The sequence below is a fragment of the Montipora capricornis genome, chromosome 8, assembly GCF_036669925.1.
Source record: "Montipora capricornis isolate CH-2021 chromosome 8, ASM3666992v2, whole genome shotgun sequence".
NCBI classification, from domain to species: Eukaryota; Metazoa; Cnidaria; class Anthozoa; order Scleractinia; family Acroporidae; genus Montipora; species Montipora capricornis.
Window position 1 is genome coordinate 9,584,552 of NC_090890.1, and position 18,341 is coordinate 9,602,892.

General features: G+C 40.4%; 1 protein-coding gene across 1 annotated transcript in view; it reads left to right on the forward strand.

Annotated features, from left to right (window-relative positions):
- The window catches only part of LOC138014368 (uncharacterized), a 23,091-nt gene extending 4,829 nt beyond the window's left edge, over positions 1–18,262 (forward strand). The window contains exons 7-20 of the mRNA XM_068861431.1: positions 271–329; positions 425–460; positions 587–639; positions 2,459–2,516; positions 3,512–3,583; positions 3,698–3,754; positions 5,682–5,839; positions 6,765–6,810; positions 7,467–7,532; positions 7,883–7,942; positions 9,726–9,808; positions 10,561–10,627; positions 14,561–14,585; positions 14,687–18,262. Of these exons, the coding sequence (XP_068717532.1) occupies positions 271–329; positions 425–460; positions 587–639; positions 2,459–2,516; positions 3,512–3,583; positions 3,698–3,754; positions 5,682–5,839; positions 6,765–6,810; positions 7,467–7,532; positions 7,883–7,942; positions 9,726–9,808; positions 10,561–10,627; positions 14,561–14,585; positions 14,687–14,721 (875 nt within the window). The 3' untranslated portion in view covers positions 14,722–18,262. The remainder of the gene's footprint in view (positions 1–270; positions 330–424; positions 461–586; positions 640–2,458; positions 2,517–3,511; positions 3,584–3,697; positions 3,755–5,681; positions 5,840–6,764; positions 6,811–7,466; positions 7,533–7,882; positions 7,943–9,725; positions 9,809–10,560; positions 10,628–14,560; positions 14,586–14,686) is intronic.
- Positions 18,263–18,341: the final 79 nt, after the last annotated feature.

The following is an 18,341-nucleotide window of genomic DNA, read 5'->3' on the forward strand; positions in this document are numbered from 1 at the left end:
GCTCGCTAGTCTCCCTGTTTTTATCCCGCGAGAGAATCTACTCGCTTGTCCCGCGTTTATGATTAAAACGATAGGTTGAACGTGATGGTGATTTTCCACCAATTGTTCACGTACAAGCGCACATGGAAAACACACGTTCACATACAAGCATCTTGTCATAAACACTGAACAATTTTAACCTGAAGTTATGACGACAATCAGGTGTCATTGTCAGGTGGTTGTTTCAAATGAGGTTTATGCCGATAGAAGCTTGTTTTTTAACCCATTTAGAAACTTTCATGGACATTTTGAAGGAATTGGGCCGACACGTGTTTGCTTTGGATTTGAAAGTAAGTTGATATTCTCTCTCCACTTTCACTCTGTGAACACACAATTCAGTGTGAAGAGGTACACGGCTTATTTCGACTTTTTATTCTCCTTCCAGAATTACAGTTTTTTGGATGAATCCTGGCTGATTCCTGTGAGTTTATCTGCAGCTTTTTTTTTCCGGTCGTTACCTGTTGCAGCCATAATTCTGATTTTTCCGCAAATTGGCATTTACTGCCCTGGTAGTCTAATTTTTTTTTTCTTCTTTTCGGTATTTAAGGAAATCAGACATTTCGACATTGTTCCTTGCAAAGAGCTTGGATTGGTAGTAAGGTCAGTACACTGAAGAAGGTTCGACTTGCCTGTAAAAGTTTCCCTCGCTAGCGCTGGATATGTGGATTTGGTTCGTTCGTTTGATCCCCAGTCTATTAAGATTGGCCAAAATAACTTCTTAAGGGGTGTAAAATGTAATTGCTTTTGTATGAAGGATGCAAACGTAGCTACCAAACTTTTCCACAGGCACCAAACTTCGTTAATCTTGGAGGCAGTGTGGCCCAGTGGTTAGGGCGCTTGCCTTGAGATCCGGAGATCCCGGGTTCAAGACCCGTTCTAATCACTCGTTGAATTTGTTCCTGGTAGTCCCTGGTTCAAACTTCCCCGCTGCACTTGTAAATAGCCAACTGGTTTGCCTCCGGCCAGTTGGGATTCTTAACAGTTGTTGTTGCTGTGTTCTGTCGTTTCATTTGATTGGGTTTCATTGGCCCTGAAAAGCCCCTATGGGGAGCGGTCAGGAGCCCATGAGTAGGAGCCTCCATATGCACTATATCCATGAGTCAACCTTAGTCTTTCTATTTTTAGAACGCCACGAGTTGTTCGGCACTGCACGCACTGTTTAAAATGGCCAATCAGAATAAAGTCATTGTCTAACGAAGACAAAAATAGCAAAAACAATGTACGCAAATTGTGCGAATTGATGTAAATTGATGTAAATGTGAGTCTCCTGCTGAAGGGTTGGTTCTAAAAATAGAAAGATAAGGGCAAAGGTTGACTCATAGGACTTGTATGGGGGAGGCAAGCTCCTACTCATGGGCTCCTGGAGCGGTCAATTAAGTATTTATTGTATTGTATTGTGAACTACACAGGACAACCTTAACTGGCAGGAGGAAACCAGTTGGCTATATAAAAAGTTGAACTCGGGATCACCGAAGACATATCCCGCCAGTGGTCAGAGGCGGGATTGGAACTCAGCGCATGCGCATGCAAGTCCAGTGCCCTAATTAAACACGGGATCACGCCATCTCCTTTGAATGCAAACAAATAGCCAAATTTTGATCAATTCGGGTGTCAAAGGGAAAGGGTAGTTTTGGGACCACATTGATTAATCGTTAAACCGGTATGAAATCTTGAAATAGGTTTAGCACTTTACATAAACTACCAAACTGACATCCACTCGAAGTCAAAGCGCTTCAAAAACTGTAGTTGTACACAAGCAAATGACTCTAAGTCTACTTGTAGTTAACCTGCTAAGTTACCAAACGTGCACAATAACCAGTACTGTAGCGGCTCTCGGAACCTGCTATTGTTTTGTATTGTAAGCAGTTTCTATTGTTTTTAAGTTTTATCGTTTTTGTGAATTGTTTGGTCTTTTGTTTTTGGCTCGGGTAACGAGCCATTCACATTATACGTTACGAGAGCTGCTACATTTACATCACCTACAAGAACTGATATCGAGACAACATTCTCGTCACCAGGGCATCCGATCTTATACCTCAGCCATGCGCAAAAGAGTAGATCTCTGGGGTCGATATCCAGTGAGATACGTGATGGTGAAAAGTGCACGCGCATCGAGAGATTGTTTGTTGATGTAACAGGTTTAGCCTTTTTGTGCGTAAGAAAGTTGCCGACCTGTTGGGTCAGACCATTGGAATTCAACTACAAGTAAAACTATAGTCGAAAACTGCAAGTAGCGTGAATGACCAGGCAGGGGAATGAAAGTTACTTTGAAGTGAGGGTCGACCATCACAATCAGTCTGAAGAATGGGAAAAGATGCGTCCAATTAAAACGGGTAGAAACTGAAACATGATTCAACTTTTGATTGTCTATCACAACAGACTTTAAACGTATTCTAAGAAATTTAATTACATTTTGCAGGACAGTAAACAGTAGAGTCATGGTAGCAAGTGTAAAAGCAAACAGCGTGGCCGAAGATGTGAGTGAAATCGAGAAAAATTACTTCAGAATAGTTCGCATAAGGAAATGAATCTTTTCATGTATATACCCTTCATGGGCTCTTGTACCTGATCACTATATACTGACATGAAAGCAAAATAGTTGCTAACTAAGTAAAAATGACAAACAAGACAGGTGTCTAAAGAAATACGAGTCGCTTAAATTCAAAAGAAAGTAACAAGACTAGTTAAATGCAGTTCTTGCACAGTCACCTATTGTGCATTACATCCTTTGTCAAAGGTCTTAATTGTTGGTTAGTAGTTGCAGATTTTGTACATAAAGGGAACTGAATCCAAATATGAGCGACAGCACAAAAACAAGTTCTGCATATATAAATTCCTTTTAGAGGATTACAAAAATAATGCCAAATGAAAAACGATGTTACGTAAGTGATGTTACATAAGTGAAAACCAGAAATTCCGTGAAATGGTAAGGCAGGCGAAAATGGAAAATACGCGTTGTCATTCAAGTGGCTAGCGGCCATATTTATTTGCCAAAGCATCGATAACTATTTGCATGATACCTGGAATCAATTTTGCCGTCTTTTGTATGCTCACACACTGTCCCCCTTGGATTAATATCAAGACGATCGACACCTTCTTGTGGTGTTAAGTATAACAGTTATTATTAAAAACTAGATCGTTGGATAATGCTATTCTAGAGTTTTGATTGGTTCAGCCTTCATGGTATATGAGCTGTTATGCCATGCTCTACGAATATCATTATAGATTTATCCGTAATTTTTGGGTGTTTTTAAGAAAACAATTATTCCACTCACGCTTTTTGGATATGAGACGATTACAGCCAACTCGGCGGTACGGGCCTCTTTAGCTATCTACCATCTCGTATCCAGCGCGCCCTTGTGGAGTAATTGTTAGTATGCCGTTCTATTATGTTGCTTTCTGTGTGTTATTTGCACGCAAAATAACACCGTTCATCGTTGTTGAAATGATGCAAGAACTCCTTTTCATACAGGCTGGAATCGCCTATGGTGACACTCTGGACGAGATACTTGGCATTTCTCTGTTCAAAACAAAACCAGCTAAGGTAACTGAACTCTGACGTAGACACAATTTTGACTTTGACTTTGTCTTCGAGTCTTTCTTGTCAGTCATTTTGCTTATTTTATCAGTTAAACATGGTCTCTATTATTCAATTAAGGTGGCCGATTTGCTGAGAAGAAATATTGGTCGACCTGTGTCTTGTACGTTAGTGAAGGTGAGGCTAAGGTTTCTGCTATCTCGTTTGAGGGATATGTATGTCCAGAAATGCCCCTAAAGCCTGGTTTTCACTAGCGACGCAAGCCCAAGCGCAGGCATAAGTAACTGATGCTAGTGAAAACGAACGTCGATATAAGCATCAAAATTCAACCACGGCGTCCGCCATTTTGTTCAAATTCTCAGACGCGAGGAATCTTGAACGAGTGCTTTAATTGGGCAGACGTAGTAAATTTCCTTGTGCTCTATGATGCTGCGTTTCGTTTTCACACGACGCAGGCTGCGAACGCAAGCATCAGGGCAAGCACAAGGAAAAGGAAAAAATTTAATCTTTGTGCTTATGCTTGCGTCAACCCCGTTTTCACGGTGAAATTAAGGAGCTTAAGCACGCGCGTCTTTGAGACGCGGACGTTAACCGGAAGAGAAAATATCGCGTGCCAGGACAGTGGCGTCTCCCAGATTTTTATATTTATCATCTCTAATGGACAAAAGATACTTAGTAATGTAAATGTGGTTGTGTGAAGACAAGTTAAAAGGGAAAACAGCTCACTTCCGGTTGCCGTCCGTGTCTCAAAAACGCACGTGCTTAAGCTCCCTAATAAGTGCTCTTATGCTTCCGCTTGTGCTTGCGTTTGTGCTTGCGTCATCAGTGAAAACCAGGCTTTAAAGGGGCACTTCGTGGTGGGTGTCAAATTTGGAAGACCTTAGACAGCAATGACTAGAACCAGGGTACTGATCAGCGGTTTTCGTTAAAACAATGGTAGGTACTTGGTGTCTCTTTTTCTATTGTTTCAAATTTTTTTTGAACAAGGTATAAAAGGTTCAGTAATTATACAATTACCCTGACCTAACCCCAACGCTAACCCTAGTCCTAAGCCTGAAGGTTTTACCGTGTTTAGATAATTTTGTGCAATAGATAACCATTAAATGACAAAATACACCAATTACCTACCAAAACAATGGTTTGCTGGGGGTGTTCAGTCTCGCGGGCTCAGAAAACCTGGCTGTGGTCATTGTTATTTAAGGGTTTTCGTCAAATTTGGGCATGCATCCAATTATGTACATTTCTGGACACAAGTGGCAGATATGTCAGTCTATTTGAGGCATAAGGGGGATAGGGTGCTCCCAGTAAAACGTTTGGCTCAATTGGTGCGAATTTTGAACCTGAAGTTGTTGCAGTGTTTAAGGTCGTTATCAAATGATATAGAAGAAGATGATAGAAGAGATTAGCATACTCTAAGATTCAAGAATTCCTTGCAACGTTTTTTTAACTAGGCTAGGACTTGAGATGCCGTGTACAATGTCACGATTTGTGTGCCGATATTGTCACTTGTAATAGGATATTTGAATGATGATGCCATTTGACTTCAAGTTCCAGAATCCTTCAGGTTTTGCTTGTCTCATGCTACTAATTAGAATCGTTGTTAATTTTACCCCGCGTGGGAATACAAGATTTAAATAAGATAAGAAAAACAAACTGAATTCTGGTACATGTTGTTGTAGTCAAATGACGCTATCGTGAAAGTTGCCTATTGAAGTAACCAACCACAAACGAAGAAAAATTGTTGCACTAGCATTGTTCTCTAAATGCATTCTTACACTGAGCACACAAACCAGGAAAAATGTCTCGAGGCAACAAAGTCTTTGAGAATGTTTTTGCGGTTTGCTTCTTGAAAACATCGACAGCTTTTGTTTTTATTTTATTTTATTTTTTTTGGCTTTTTTGGAAGTTAATTTGCTTCCGCACGCAACATAAATACAAGTGCGCGGTTACGTTCACACTGCGACATTTTGGGCAACAATGTTTCCGCAAAAATGTTTCTTCGTTTTCGAGGAACTTTTGAAAGAGAAGTATGTGACACTCGTTTATTTCTACGAGAACTATGCCAAAATTAAATAGAGGATATTACATTTTACATTTTTTACAGGGTAAACTTCCTAATGGCAAAGATTTTCCGCCTTCTTCAGAGCGCATGGCGGTAATCGTTGCAGACCCGTACGAGGAAGACGATGAGAATGATTTCGACAAAGCCCCACAACAATTAGCAGCGTTTGAAGAGACGCCAGTTCACTCTTCGGACACAATGTACAGTTATTGATTTGACTTGGCCTGGCCATGATTACATACTTTTTTGCATAAGTGAATCAGTGGCTTAATAATAATAATAATAATAATAATAATAATAAATTTGTCACGGAACACCTTAAGAGCGCTCAGGAGCTCGTTCAACATGTGTCCGTGCATTCCGTATCGAATTGGAATTTTGCAGTGTTGGTTTTTCTGGAAAGGGAAAAACCGGAGAACCCGGAGAGAAAACTCTCGGAGGAAGTAGAGAACCAACAACAAACTCAACCCACATATGACTCCATTACCGGGAATCGAACCGGGGCTACGTTGGTGGTCAGCGAGTGCGCTCAACACTGCGCCACTCCTGTTCTCTTGGCTTAACTTTATTGCCCCACAGTGTTAGGGGGACTCTTCGAAGTGAACTTAATATTGTCTGTATTCCTGGACTAGAGTGTGTTAAAAGAGTATTTCTGGACATATTAGGAATAAGGACAGCTTAGGCTGAGGAGTAGGGAATATATTCATCCATCTCGTGGTTTGGTGTATTGTATAATGTTACAAAGTGTATTTGAATACAAGTTCCCAGAAGATGAACCATATTAGAGATGGTGCAGTGGTGTGAGCACTCGCCTCCCATCAATGCTGCCCGGGTTTGAATCCCAGACTCGGCGTCATATGTCGGTTGAGTTTGTTAGTTCTCTTCTCTGCACCGGAGGTTTTCTCGGGGTACTCCGGTTTCCCCTCTCCTCAAAAACCAACATTTGACTTGATTTGCGGTAATATTTCATTTCAGTTTTACAGTGTCCCCAATTATTGTTCCAGCGCGAGAACGACTACAAACTTAAATAAAGTTCCTTTCCTTTCCTTTTTTTGCACCATATTAATGCAATTTCAATACCAAGTGCTGTTTTTTTTCGGATTAATTTTTCTTTTTCCTTTGCAGTGCAATATACTCCGCCAATTACTACGGAAAAGTGAATGTTGGACAGGTAGGTCTATGGGTCATACTTAAGGAATCGTTCCGTTCTTCTAAACAGAAAATCAACCTGAGGATAATTTTAAATAATGGACTCAATCATCAGTTGTCAAAATTCACTCTCACCGCGTTTGGGTTGGAAAAAGGTTATCTGGCCCCACTAAGCGCGGAAAACTAAAAAAAATTGCGAATGTGGTCGAAAATAAGCTGTTTTTGTTTTTACCGAGATGAAAACTTCATTACTGTCGTTGGGCAAGTGGTAAATAAAACCTTATAAATCTCATACCTAAGGTATTGTGCTTTTTATAGCTCTATACATGCAAAGTTTGCGGATAAGAAGTCGTTCCCTTCGACCGAGCTGGTCAGGGGTAAACGTTTTTCGTTAAAAGAGGTCACAAATCGCTTTGCAGTGCAGAAGGTACTGATTTGAAAATTTGAAAACGAAGCTTTTTTGATGTCATCTTAGTACTGAGCTCGGCCATTGGACCGAATTGTCATCAGTGTCTTTCCGTGACTTGTGAAAAATCTCGAGAAGGAGAGATAATGATGCGGTGTTGAGATTTGTCTTCTGTGAAAGAAATACTTTGGAGGTTAAGGTGGATTTGAACCATTTCGAACAATCTCAAGCGATGTCTAAGGATTGACTTTCAATTCTCATTCCTTCCCCAGGATGGGGGCGTTTCAATCATAGAGGATTCTATTTTGGATGTCTTAAAGCAAGAGAACAAGCCCAAGGTACACTGATGTGATGTTCTAAAAATTTCTGTTTCCGGAAATGAAGTTTCGAGAGAAAGGAAGCAAAGTAGTGAATAGTTTTGCCAACACAGACGGAAGTGGTGTACTAGTCCAAGGGAAATAATTTCATTAGATGGAATTAATTCTGTCGATGCAAGATGCCCTTACTGACTTATATCCCTTGTATCCGCACAGACCTACATGTCTTGTTGAGTAGTGCAGATAAAATATGCTATTTTTATAAGTTACATATCCAGTTAAGTCAACCATATGCGAAGAGAATGGTAAATCAGTGATTCGAGCTTTAATTTGATATACCTTTGTTACAACTATAATTTTCATTTTAACAGGCGGTTTATTTAAACCTTTCTGAGACGAACATTGTTGTCACGGATCAAGAGACGTCAAAGGTGTGACCCTTAGGAGCTCAATCTTCAATTTTAAATTAAACTTCAATGCCTGATGCAGTTTACTCAGGTTTTAAGTCATAGTTGACATTATTGTCAATGGCCAGAATGACGCGCACAAAACGACTGCTATTGATCCATGCCAGTAAATACGCGTCCACATGAAAAGTGTTTCTCTCGCGTTCTGACCCGGGTTGCTCGAAGCACGGTATGCGCTTACCAGCATTAAATACCATGGAAACCTATAGGTTTTGATGCCTCTTAACCAACGGTTAGCGCTAACCAGGCTTCGAGCAACCGGCACCTGATTCTACGGTACGATTGACCTCTAAGCAGCGGAAGAGAAACAAAATGCAGGCGCTATCTTTTTTCAAGCATTATACTGACAGGATTATTCACCGCCGCTTCCTGGTTCGGTAAATATCCACCGCTGTTACATCCATTAGTTTCGTCCGGTTGTTTACCATTTCACGTCCGGTACTCTAACGCTAAAAATTTATAGATTTGTTGGCTTCCTTTCCCTTTCCTTTACTTTTTCTTTTTGGTCTTGGGTATCTCAGGAAGCCATGGGCTGAAGAAAAGGAGAGGAACTTTATTTAGGTGTCTAGACAATCACACGCAATCAATCCTTCAAACTAACAAGCAGCCTTATTTTGCTTACTAAACGGAATAATCGATCTGGCCCCAGTTTTTCAAACGGTGGCTCGCGCTATCCGCCGAATAAATCACTATCCATTGGATAAGTAATAGCGAAATCAATAGCCCTATCAAATGGATAGTGATTTGCCGGTTTTATACTAGAGACGCATAATCCGACCAGACGAATTATGCGTCGCTCGTGTTATCCGTCTGGTGTAAAGACGGGACGAACTATTTAAGACGCATAATTCGTCTGGGACGAACTTGAGCAAACATTTTTTCTGCGTCTGTTAAATTCGTCTAGTATAAAGAAGGGCACAAGACGCATAATGCGTCTGGACGAACTTTCCAGAAAAGTGCGTCTTCGAAGACGCATTAAAGTGGATACTTCGTCCAAACGCATTATGCGTCTCGTGCCCTTCTTTATACTAGACGAATTTAACAGACGCAGAAATAATGTTTGCCCAAGTTCGTCCTGGACGAATTATGCGTCTCTAGTATCATTTATCCGGTGGCTAGCGTATCCACCTTTTGAACAACTGGGGCCTGGCCTCGTTTGTTTAAAAAGTGGATAAAGCTATCCACCAGATAAATCGCTATCCAGCGGATAAACACCAGCAAAACCAATTGAGTTATCCAGTGGATAGTGATTTGTCCAGCGTATAGCGCTATCCACCCTTCGAACAACTGGGGGCTGATGACATTTCATTCACGTGATAAGCCTTGTTTTTTTTTCTCCGATCTCTTTTTTTCTCTCAGTATCTCTGAGAGTTTCAGACCTCTCGAGAGTTCGCTCCCAATTCACCTTGCAATCGGCCTCGCAACGGAAGCCGGTACTTTCATTATCAAATCCGGAAAAGCTATCCAAAATCCTGATGAGAGAATTTTCATGCTATAACTACAAGTGGAGGCCTGTCGTTTGACAACCAGACGGCAAAAAGTATTGGCTGCCAACAAAGGGCTCCTTCCTTCGCGTGTTTGGCACAATTGATTAACGGAAAGGATGTTTATCCCCCACCCTCCCTTTTCTTACTGACTCGCTCTACGGACTCTTTGAAATAAAACTCAACCTTTAAAAATTTAAAATTAAATTACGTCAATCTTTCAGAGCCATTTACCTAATGAGATGCTTTTATATGTATTGCAGGTTTTGAGAGTTCATTCCTTTACCGAGACTTCTTCCTGTGGCCAAAGAGCGGACAGAAAAGATTTGATCGCTTTCGTTTCAGGGTAATTGTAGTTGTTGTTTTTCGGATACATTTCTGTTTCTTTGACTATTATCCGTTTAAATCATCTCAGCCCACACGATCTGACTGAGCCATACACATTTCTACGTTTTCGTAGGTTTTGGCGAGAACGAAGCAAAATAGTTTCATCTAAAGAAGTAATTTCGAATTGTTTTCGCCTGAGCACACTACAAAGACCTGAAACTAACTCCCACCTTGGATTGTGTATGTGTTCATGTGGAATTACCCTCCGATTTCGAACAATCACCAGTGGTTTGTGACGCTCTTTACGTGACCGAACCCAGAATACAATGTTTTTGTTACCTGTCCAAAAAGCCCTTTTTGAAATGATTCCATGCGTTATCAAACGTCTTCGCTGTTATTGGCGTTTCATGGCGTTTTCATGCGAACAACGCAGTAAAACGTTGGCGTTTTTAATTCAGACTTTAGACATTTTACACTTAGTGGGAAAAAAATGTGTATGGCGCATGTACCACGAGGATGTGCTCAAATATGTGCTTTACAACAATGTACTGCGAAGGAAATATTTCAAATCAAACATAATATGGTTACTAAACTGAAGAACTCATACTCGTGCTAGAGTTGAATTTGGCGGGATTCGGGCCGAATTCGGGGTCACTAAGATAGGAGAGCGGAATTCGAACCCAGCATAACCCCACGCGAATCGCACGCCCTAACCACTGGGTCACACCGTCTCCTGCCACGCAAACTAAAATCTGTGTTTATGTTGTTCAGGGAAACATCGTGTGCGGTGGCCAAGAATTTCTACTGCTACGTGTTTGAAATGAAATCGGAAAGGATAGTAAGTTTTTCCAAAATCGTCTCTTAATCTCAAAGTTTTGAAGAATATGCCTGCAAAAGCCTTGACAAATTCTGACGGTGACATGTAACACTAATCGTGTTACGTCACCGCCGTCATGTTGGTGGCACCAACTTGGCGGGAATGACGTAACTTCAAGCATGGAACGTCATTGGCCGTCGAAGTGGTCATGTTTCCTTGGCTCAAAGTGGACAAGGGAGACTCTCTAACATGAGCGAATATTCCCATCCTATGGAATAAGGGCATCTTCCCAAAAGAACAAAACAGTACAGTATTTCCAGGTAGAGTTAAGCGTTCATATGAAGTATTTAGAGCTAATCATAAACTGAATTTTAAAATGGTTAGCTTTACTCATCGTATAAACACTTTAAAAGGAGTTGGTTCCAGTAGTTTGTCTCGTTAGATCTCTTTGGTAGAGTGGAAATCGGAGTATTCGTAAGTCGAAATCCATTTTAAGATATGGTTGCAAGTGTTAGCAAGAATCCATCACCCAAGAATAAGATTTACCTAAATTGGCCTTCGCCCCATCAGCGTCAGAAAAGTGTCTATTTTTAAACCAAGTTTTGCGGGAAAATAGACATTTTACAATGACTGCAAAAATTCTCGCGCAGATCTACTCGGCTATCGCCTCGCGTGGATCCACAGCTCTTTTGACAATGTTATGACGAAATTCATGATCATTAACATGACAGACGCATGAAAAACTGACATCAATTTGTTAAATAGACCAAACTGGCTAGCTCAATGTTGTTCTTAATTCAGACCCTTAAGGAATAAAACGTTTTGTTTCAGGTATTTCCATATCATTTAGATGCCAGTGTTACATTATCATGCAACATGCAAATACTATACAGAAAGAATCCTAACCCCTCCCCCCCCCCCCCCCCACGGGAGATTGAAATTAGGTATAACATTGAGTTGGCCCATTTGGTCTATTGTTTATTTTCCCGCAAAACTTGGTTTAACAATAGACACTTTACTGACGCTGATGGGGACAAACCTGATACTATATTCTTACTCTTGAGTAATGGTCTCTTGGTGATAGACACGGAAATAAGTGCTATGGTTTATGAAATAGGATCGTGTCTTCACTTCATTAGCCGAGGTTAACATTTATCATTCGCTTCGTAATAGTGCAAATGTCAAATTTGGACAATTTTAGTCAAAGCAGTAAAGCGGGACAATAGACCATATTCGTATTCTCAGTATTGCACTGGAACTGTAGCTTGCATTGGAGACTAATCTACATCTACATCTACATCTACATCTACATCAACATATTCCAGCACTCGGCAAAGTCCCTTTTTGACTTATGGCTGTTTATGCTTAGGTAGCCTCATACACCGTAAGCCTTTCCAGAGACATCACTGCCAAGCCGGCCACTTCTGCTGGAGAGAACAGGACAACCACAGCACTGGGGACTCCATCCCCTACTCTTTTCGAATAGTGTGAGGGTTCTTTAACGTCCCACATGGAACTTATTAACATAGAAATTTGTGAGACGAGGCCTCCGGGTTATAGTCCTTATCCTAATGCGGGGGAATCTTTTCAAATGCGAATACTTTTTAATTTATCCCCCCGCATTAGCCTCCATTGCAAGCTAGTTCAAGTCCAATACTGAGAATACGAATATGCACCCGGTTGTTCGAAAGCCGATTAACTTAATCCAAGATTAGTGTAAACTTTTGTTTCATGTTTTCAACTTTTTGGTGAAAGTTTCTTTCGCTTACTTTTGTTTTTCAAGATTGACTTCTTCTAATGTAACGTTTTGCCAAATATCAGCGTTGAACAGCATTTAGGAGAAGAGAAATAAACTCCTTGGTTAGTTTTAATCTAGGATTAGCGTTAATCGGCTTTTGAACAACCGGGTCATGGTCTATTGTCTCCTGATCCTAGTTTAATGGGGTGAAGCTATATCGAATGCGTTGATCGAGGATTGAACACACGCGTTTATGGGACAGCGGCGAAGAGTGTAGCACGTCTTGTAAGCTACATGTTTTACCAATACAGAAACAAGCCTAAACATTCGTTAAAGCTAACCTTTGGCCTTACCTAAACAAAAGTTTTTAGACTTAAGATTAGCTTTAATGAATGTTTAGGTTTGTTTCTGTATTGGTAAAACCTGTAGCTTACAGGACGTGCTACACCCTAGGTATTTCATGAGTCTCGTATTATAGAGTATTTAAATTATAACGTATTCCCGCGCGTAACACATATATACCCATGTATTATCTATATACCCATGTATACCTTATACATGAAGTACTTACCTGCTACACTCTTCGTCCGCTGTCCCATAAACGCGTGTGCTCGATCCTCCATCAACGCCTTCGATATAGTTTCACCCAGTTTAATGGCCTGGGCTCCCACGAGTCTCCTCTAGCGCAGTGGTAGAGCATCCGAACTAGTCATCGGAAGATCGTTGCCTCGACTCCTGCATAGGAGCACTCGAGTTTTTACCGAGTATCTCCGAGTCACCATCGAATCACTGTGACGTCACATGTAAAGCGAAAGTCGAAATCACCAAGTGAAGGTCCTTATTTTACACTTTTAACACCTGACAGTGAACTAGAGTCACTGATAATATTGTGGCCCTCGATGCACACCTTTAACCCCCTCCCCCCCCCTTTCTCCGTCAATGCTCCGTTTCACGGGTATCTAAAGCTACAGAGAAACGGGTCAGAGGAAAGTCGAAAAGACGACGATCGAATGAGACGGGGATCGAACTGGCGACCTCCAGCACTAATCCACTGAGCTACGCTTGTCTCTATTAAGTTCACAAAATCTCTGCGAGATATCACTTTTCAAGCAAACATGCAAAACTGTTTGACCCCTGACCTCCGACTACCACAGCTGCAACCATGCAATGGATCTGACACTTCCTAAACCGAAGAAAGGGAAGCTTCAGCTAAAGTAGCGCGATGCTTTGGAAAAAACTCCCAAATGAAGCTAAATTAACGGCATCGAATCGATCTTTTAACGAATACATATAGAAAAGTATTTGGGTCACGCCATATTGTACTTCCATGCATTAGGTTAGTCCTCATTGTCTATTTTTCACCTTAGTTTGTACAAGAACTGTTTTTATAAGGACGTTGAGGCAGAGATTAACCAAAATTTTATGACCGTATTAACAACATTCCTCAGGCTGACAGTCGATTTATGCTCATTCAGTTTTATTTGAAATGAAAGCATAAGATAAAGGTAAATATATGTAAATTAACTCAAATACTGAAGGGCATATTTTGTATAACCAGAAACCCATAACGTGTAACGCGCGTTCACAGCTTCCGAATATTCAGTGCAATCTGATTGGTTGAATGTTTCAGTGCTAAGTACCATATTTGGAAACCCCTCGCTCTTGTTGTTCCAAATATGGTACTTAGCAAGTTGAATATTCAGAAGCTTGTTTCGCAGCACACATGGGGCCGTTACACGTTTCAACCCTTATGGGTTTCTGGTATAACATAACAATGGATTTCTTATTGCATGATACACACATCTCAGTTTGTAATTATATGAGCAGTTCTTACTTATAGGTTTCCTGGTCATGTCTGCATTGATTTCTTGAAATACTGTACCATGTATTTTTAAGAACGTCGAAGAACGTTTTCAGCCATAGCAGAAATATATAAGAAGGTTCAGCCTCAGCTCCAAATTAGACTTTCTTATAAAAAAAAGAGTGTAGTTCTGTATGAAGTTATTTCCGATAGTTTAACATTGTTTGCGATTACGGATCTTTGAATATATATCCCTTTAATTTTCGCCCTCCATGGAAACCACCTTAGATTTGTCAGGGAAAGAGAGTTGATATTTTTTGTCTAAATAAGGTATTTCCTCCCTCTAACCAAATACAACCTTTTACGGTCTGACCTCAATTAAATTTTTTTTGTATTATTTTTCCTTCATTTTCAGGCCAAGACCGTTTTATTCAGTATTGGTGAGATACAGTTTTTTTCTTCAAAACTTACTTTACGCTTCCTTTGTTTTGGTGAGTTTGAACTGAGTTGTCAAAATAACCAGTGCTTCCTTTTCCTACAGCTGATGGCTTCATTCGTACGGTGTGGTTTGTATAAATGGACAGAAGGAGCATCTTGAGATGATATAGAACGATTTTTTTAAAATACAGCTGAAATGTTCAGCTGGCACTTCAAGGCACAAGCTAATACGCCTTTGACAATATTTATGTTCTGTGTGGTTTACACACGCAAATCTCTTGAGCCAATTCGTAATTTGACAAACTTGTGCTCGTGTGGATGGCACAGTAATATTTGTCGCAGACGTTTGTGCACCATAAATGGCTGAACAGCAGTGATAAACACGAAAACAAGCCGAGAACGCTTGGAAACTACTTTAACCTGAGGGTTGTCCAATACTCCGACATAATGAGATTCATGGCACTTCACAATAGACATCACAGAGTGTCCCCCAACCTTAATCCTTAAAAAAATCATAACAGTTTTGCGAGACTTAAAGAGCGGGACACTTTGTGACACTTTGTGATGTCTATTGTGACGTACCAGGAATCTCATTATGTAGGAGTATTGGACATGTATGTTTAACCTTAGACTGCAAAACAGTCGGTTTTCGAATTCTCGCGCGCTTAGCGCGCGAGCCTCACAGACCTTTCGCTTGAAAAGACGCATTCGTCCAATGCAAATATACGGCTGTTTTGCAGTCTACTTTAACCTCTGAATATTTGCCACATTTTATCAGTGACGAGTCATCCACACGAACACATTTTTGCACGAGGAATTTTCTCATCCACAGAGGCAAATAAAAACTGTGGTATAAAATTGCCTTTTAAAATTTGCTTTGCTTTCAGTGATAGTAATATATCGTAGTTGTAAACCATCTCTAAGTGTTAATATATTAATTGGGGGCTTACGCAAGTCCAATGGCGACGTCTACGAGAACGCTTTGAAGCAATCAATATAGGCTTATTGAAAAAAAGCCAAATGCTCTGCACGCCGCCTGCGCGTATGTTTTACATTCTGACAGGTAAAATGCCCAAATTTGAGAGGACGCGAGCACATGTCGATAAATTCTCAATTTTGACTCCAAATAGTCAATTTTATCTTTGGAAAGTTGATACACACTTTTAATGCGGAATGACTTGCAGTAATCGCGAATTTACTAGAAAAATGGGACATAATACTTTTAGACTATGTTCTCGTACCCGTGGTCGTCTTCCCTGCGTAAGCTTCCTAATAGAGCGCCTTTCGTATGACCTTGAAAAAGTGTTCGCAATTTGTTTCACGGACCAATATGTTTGGCAAGATTAAAACAAAGCTTCTCCTTATTCCCGCCAAGGAAACTCCTAATATGGGCAGTAAACAGTTCGATTGCCCAATCCCATTACTGCATTTCAAATGACATCAAAGCGAAACTTCCATGCAGAGTTGACGTCACTGCATGTTTGCGTCCGCGTTCGCTAAGCCAATAAAATTCGCGCTCGTTTGTTTTTGTTCGCAAAGCCAATTTCATGTTTTGCATTTATGTTTACATCAATCTGATTTCACGTTTAAGGTCCTATGAAAGTCGCTCTAAGCTCTGGTCGCACGCAACAATTGCCCAATGTCCGATCCACGATTACAAGTAAACAGTATGCTAGATACAAAATAGTTAAAAGTTATTCAGCCTCTGAAAATATTTGTTACGCACACCTTGAGTAAGAGTCTTAAACTGCTCAATAAAATATAGTATTAATGAGAATGAATTTATTATTTCGCAAAGGACAGACTAGTATAGGTAGTTAGCCGCCCTGTTGGTGGACGAAACACCAGATCTCTCACTGGCTTCCCTTGTTCGCTTGCCAGCAATTGTACGTTACGCCATTGTTTTGTCTGTTTCTAACCCTAACCCTCTCCTTTAACCCTAAACCTTAAGGATTGGGTTAAGGATATAGGGTTTAAGGAAGTGTTAAGGATAGGGTTAAAGGATAGGTTTAAAGGTTTAAATATTGGAACCCGAACCCGAACCCTTAATCCAAACGGCGAAAAAACATTATTCCACTTTTCGTTTCATTTCTCAGAGGATACCATCGTTGTAGTGTACCGCAAATCCTCTAGTAAGCCCCCTCCCTCGGTGGGGCTTCTTTTAGAGGGGTGGGGGCTTGATATAGAGGGGGCTTATTTAATTGAGCGAACTGCATTACCGGTAACAAAAACAGAGGAAGAAACAGACTAAAGTTGTGCTTTGCTACTTCCTGTTTTGTGGACCTGAGGCCCGTTTCTCGAAAGTCTTGATAACTTTTCGGGCCCGAAAAGCCATTTGTGAAACTGGCAACCGCTTGCTTTGGAAAGCCGATCATCATTTGACATGTTTTCAAGGTAACAAAAAGAAAAATTACTGTGAAGTTTGACGACTTAAATGTTCTCCGTTCTTGAGATGCAAAAGGAATTGTGATACCCGAAAATGGCCCGTAAAGTTTCGGGACCTTCGAAAAACGGACCCCAGTTGTTCAAACAATGGATAGCGCTATCCGCAGGATAAGTCACTATTCAATGGATAGTGATTTATCCGGTGGATAGTGTTATCCACCTTTTGAACTACTGGGGCCAGGGGAATGACTGTCTAATGTGGATATTTGATATTACACGTGTTGTGCAAGTTATTTTCAACAGTTTTAGTCACTTGTGGGAGCCGCGTCAAATTTAAGAAGTCGAAAAATTTTTTATGGTAAAATAATACGCTAAATGAAAGGATAACTGTTAAGTCGAAATTTTGGAGGTCAAACAGCGAAAGATAAAAACAAATCCGAAGTTCCATACCAGATCAGTCCACATGAAGTGTTACAGTCGTGATCATAATAAATGGTTGTGAAGAATTAGAGGCGGCTTATGAGAGAGGGGGGCCTTCATGGAGGATTTAAGGTAGCCTGCCGAGGGGAAGACAGGTATCTGAGACAAAGTCTGGGGCCAAAGTGCCCATGAAGGCGATCCGCGGGTAGAACAATTTCGGGGTGCTTCGTCACGGTACGACCCTCTGGCAACACTTCGAGGGGTACTACTACTACTACTGCTGGTTCCACTGTTGTTATCCTGTGTTTCAGACATTTGGTCAGAGCATGCTCACGTTTACCAAATGTCAGATGCAATGATCGAATTCAATAACACATCGATGCGGTTACAAGAAGCTGCTCCTTTACAAGGTTTATGCCCTATTTAATTGAAAAGGCAGTCGGTTGAGATTTTTTAAAAGAACAGAAAATTAAGCATAAATAACAACATTAATAATAATAATAATAATAACAATCACTATAAAACAGAAAATTAATTCTGCTCATAAAGCAAAAATTTCTAGGAAGAAGTTGATTGTACTAAACTTTAAATTTTAAAGCCAATTTTTGCGGTTTTCCATGATTGTCGCGTAGCAAGTCTTGCCAAAACATATAGGACTGAAGGAGAGTTGATGTTCTTAGGGTTAGCCCTTGGCATGAATTTAAGGTTCACAAATTTAATTTGACTTTAATTCTACATTTTGCAAAATTAATTATCCAATAAAACCCGGCAGTAAGTGGTTTTTAATTTTGCAGGAACTTATTTTCAATTAGACATTTAATTTTTGAAAGCCACGTTTTAGAAAAATGAAATAAATCTATATCCTTTCAGTTTCTTATTCGAAATGTCTGTCACATCTGCTCTCTTGTTGATTGCCGGGTTTGGCTTTAGCTTCGAAGCTTGATTGGTCAGGG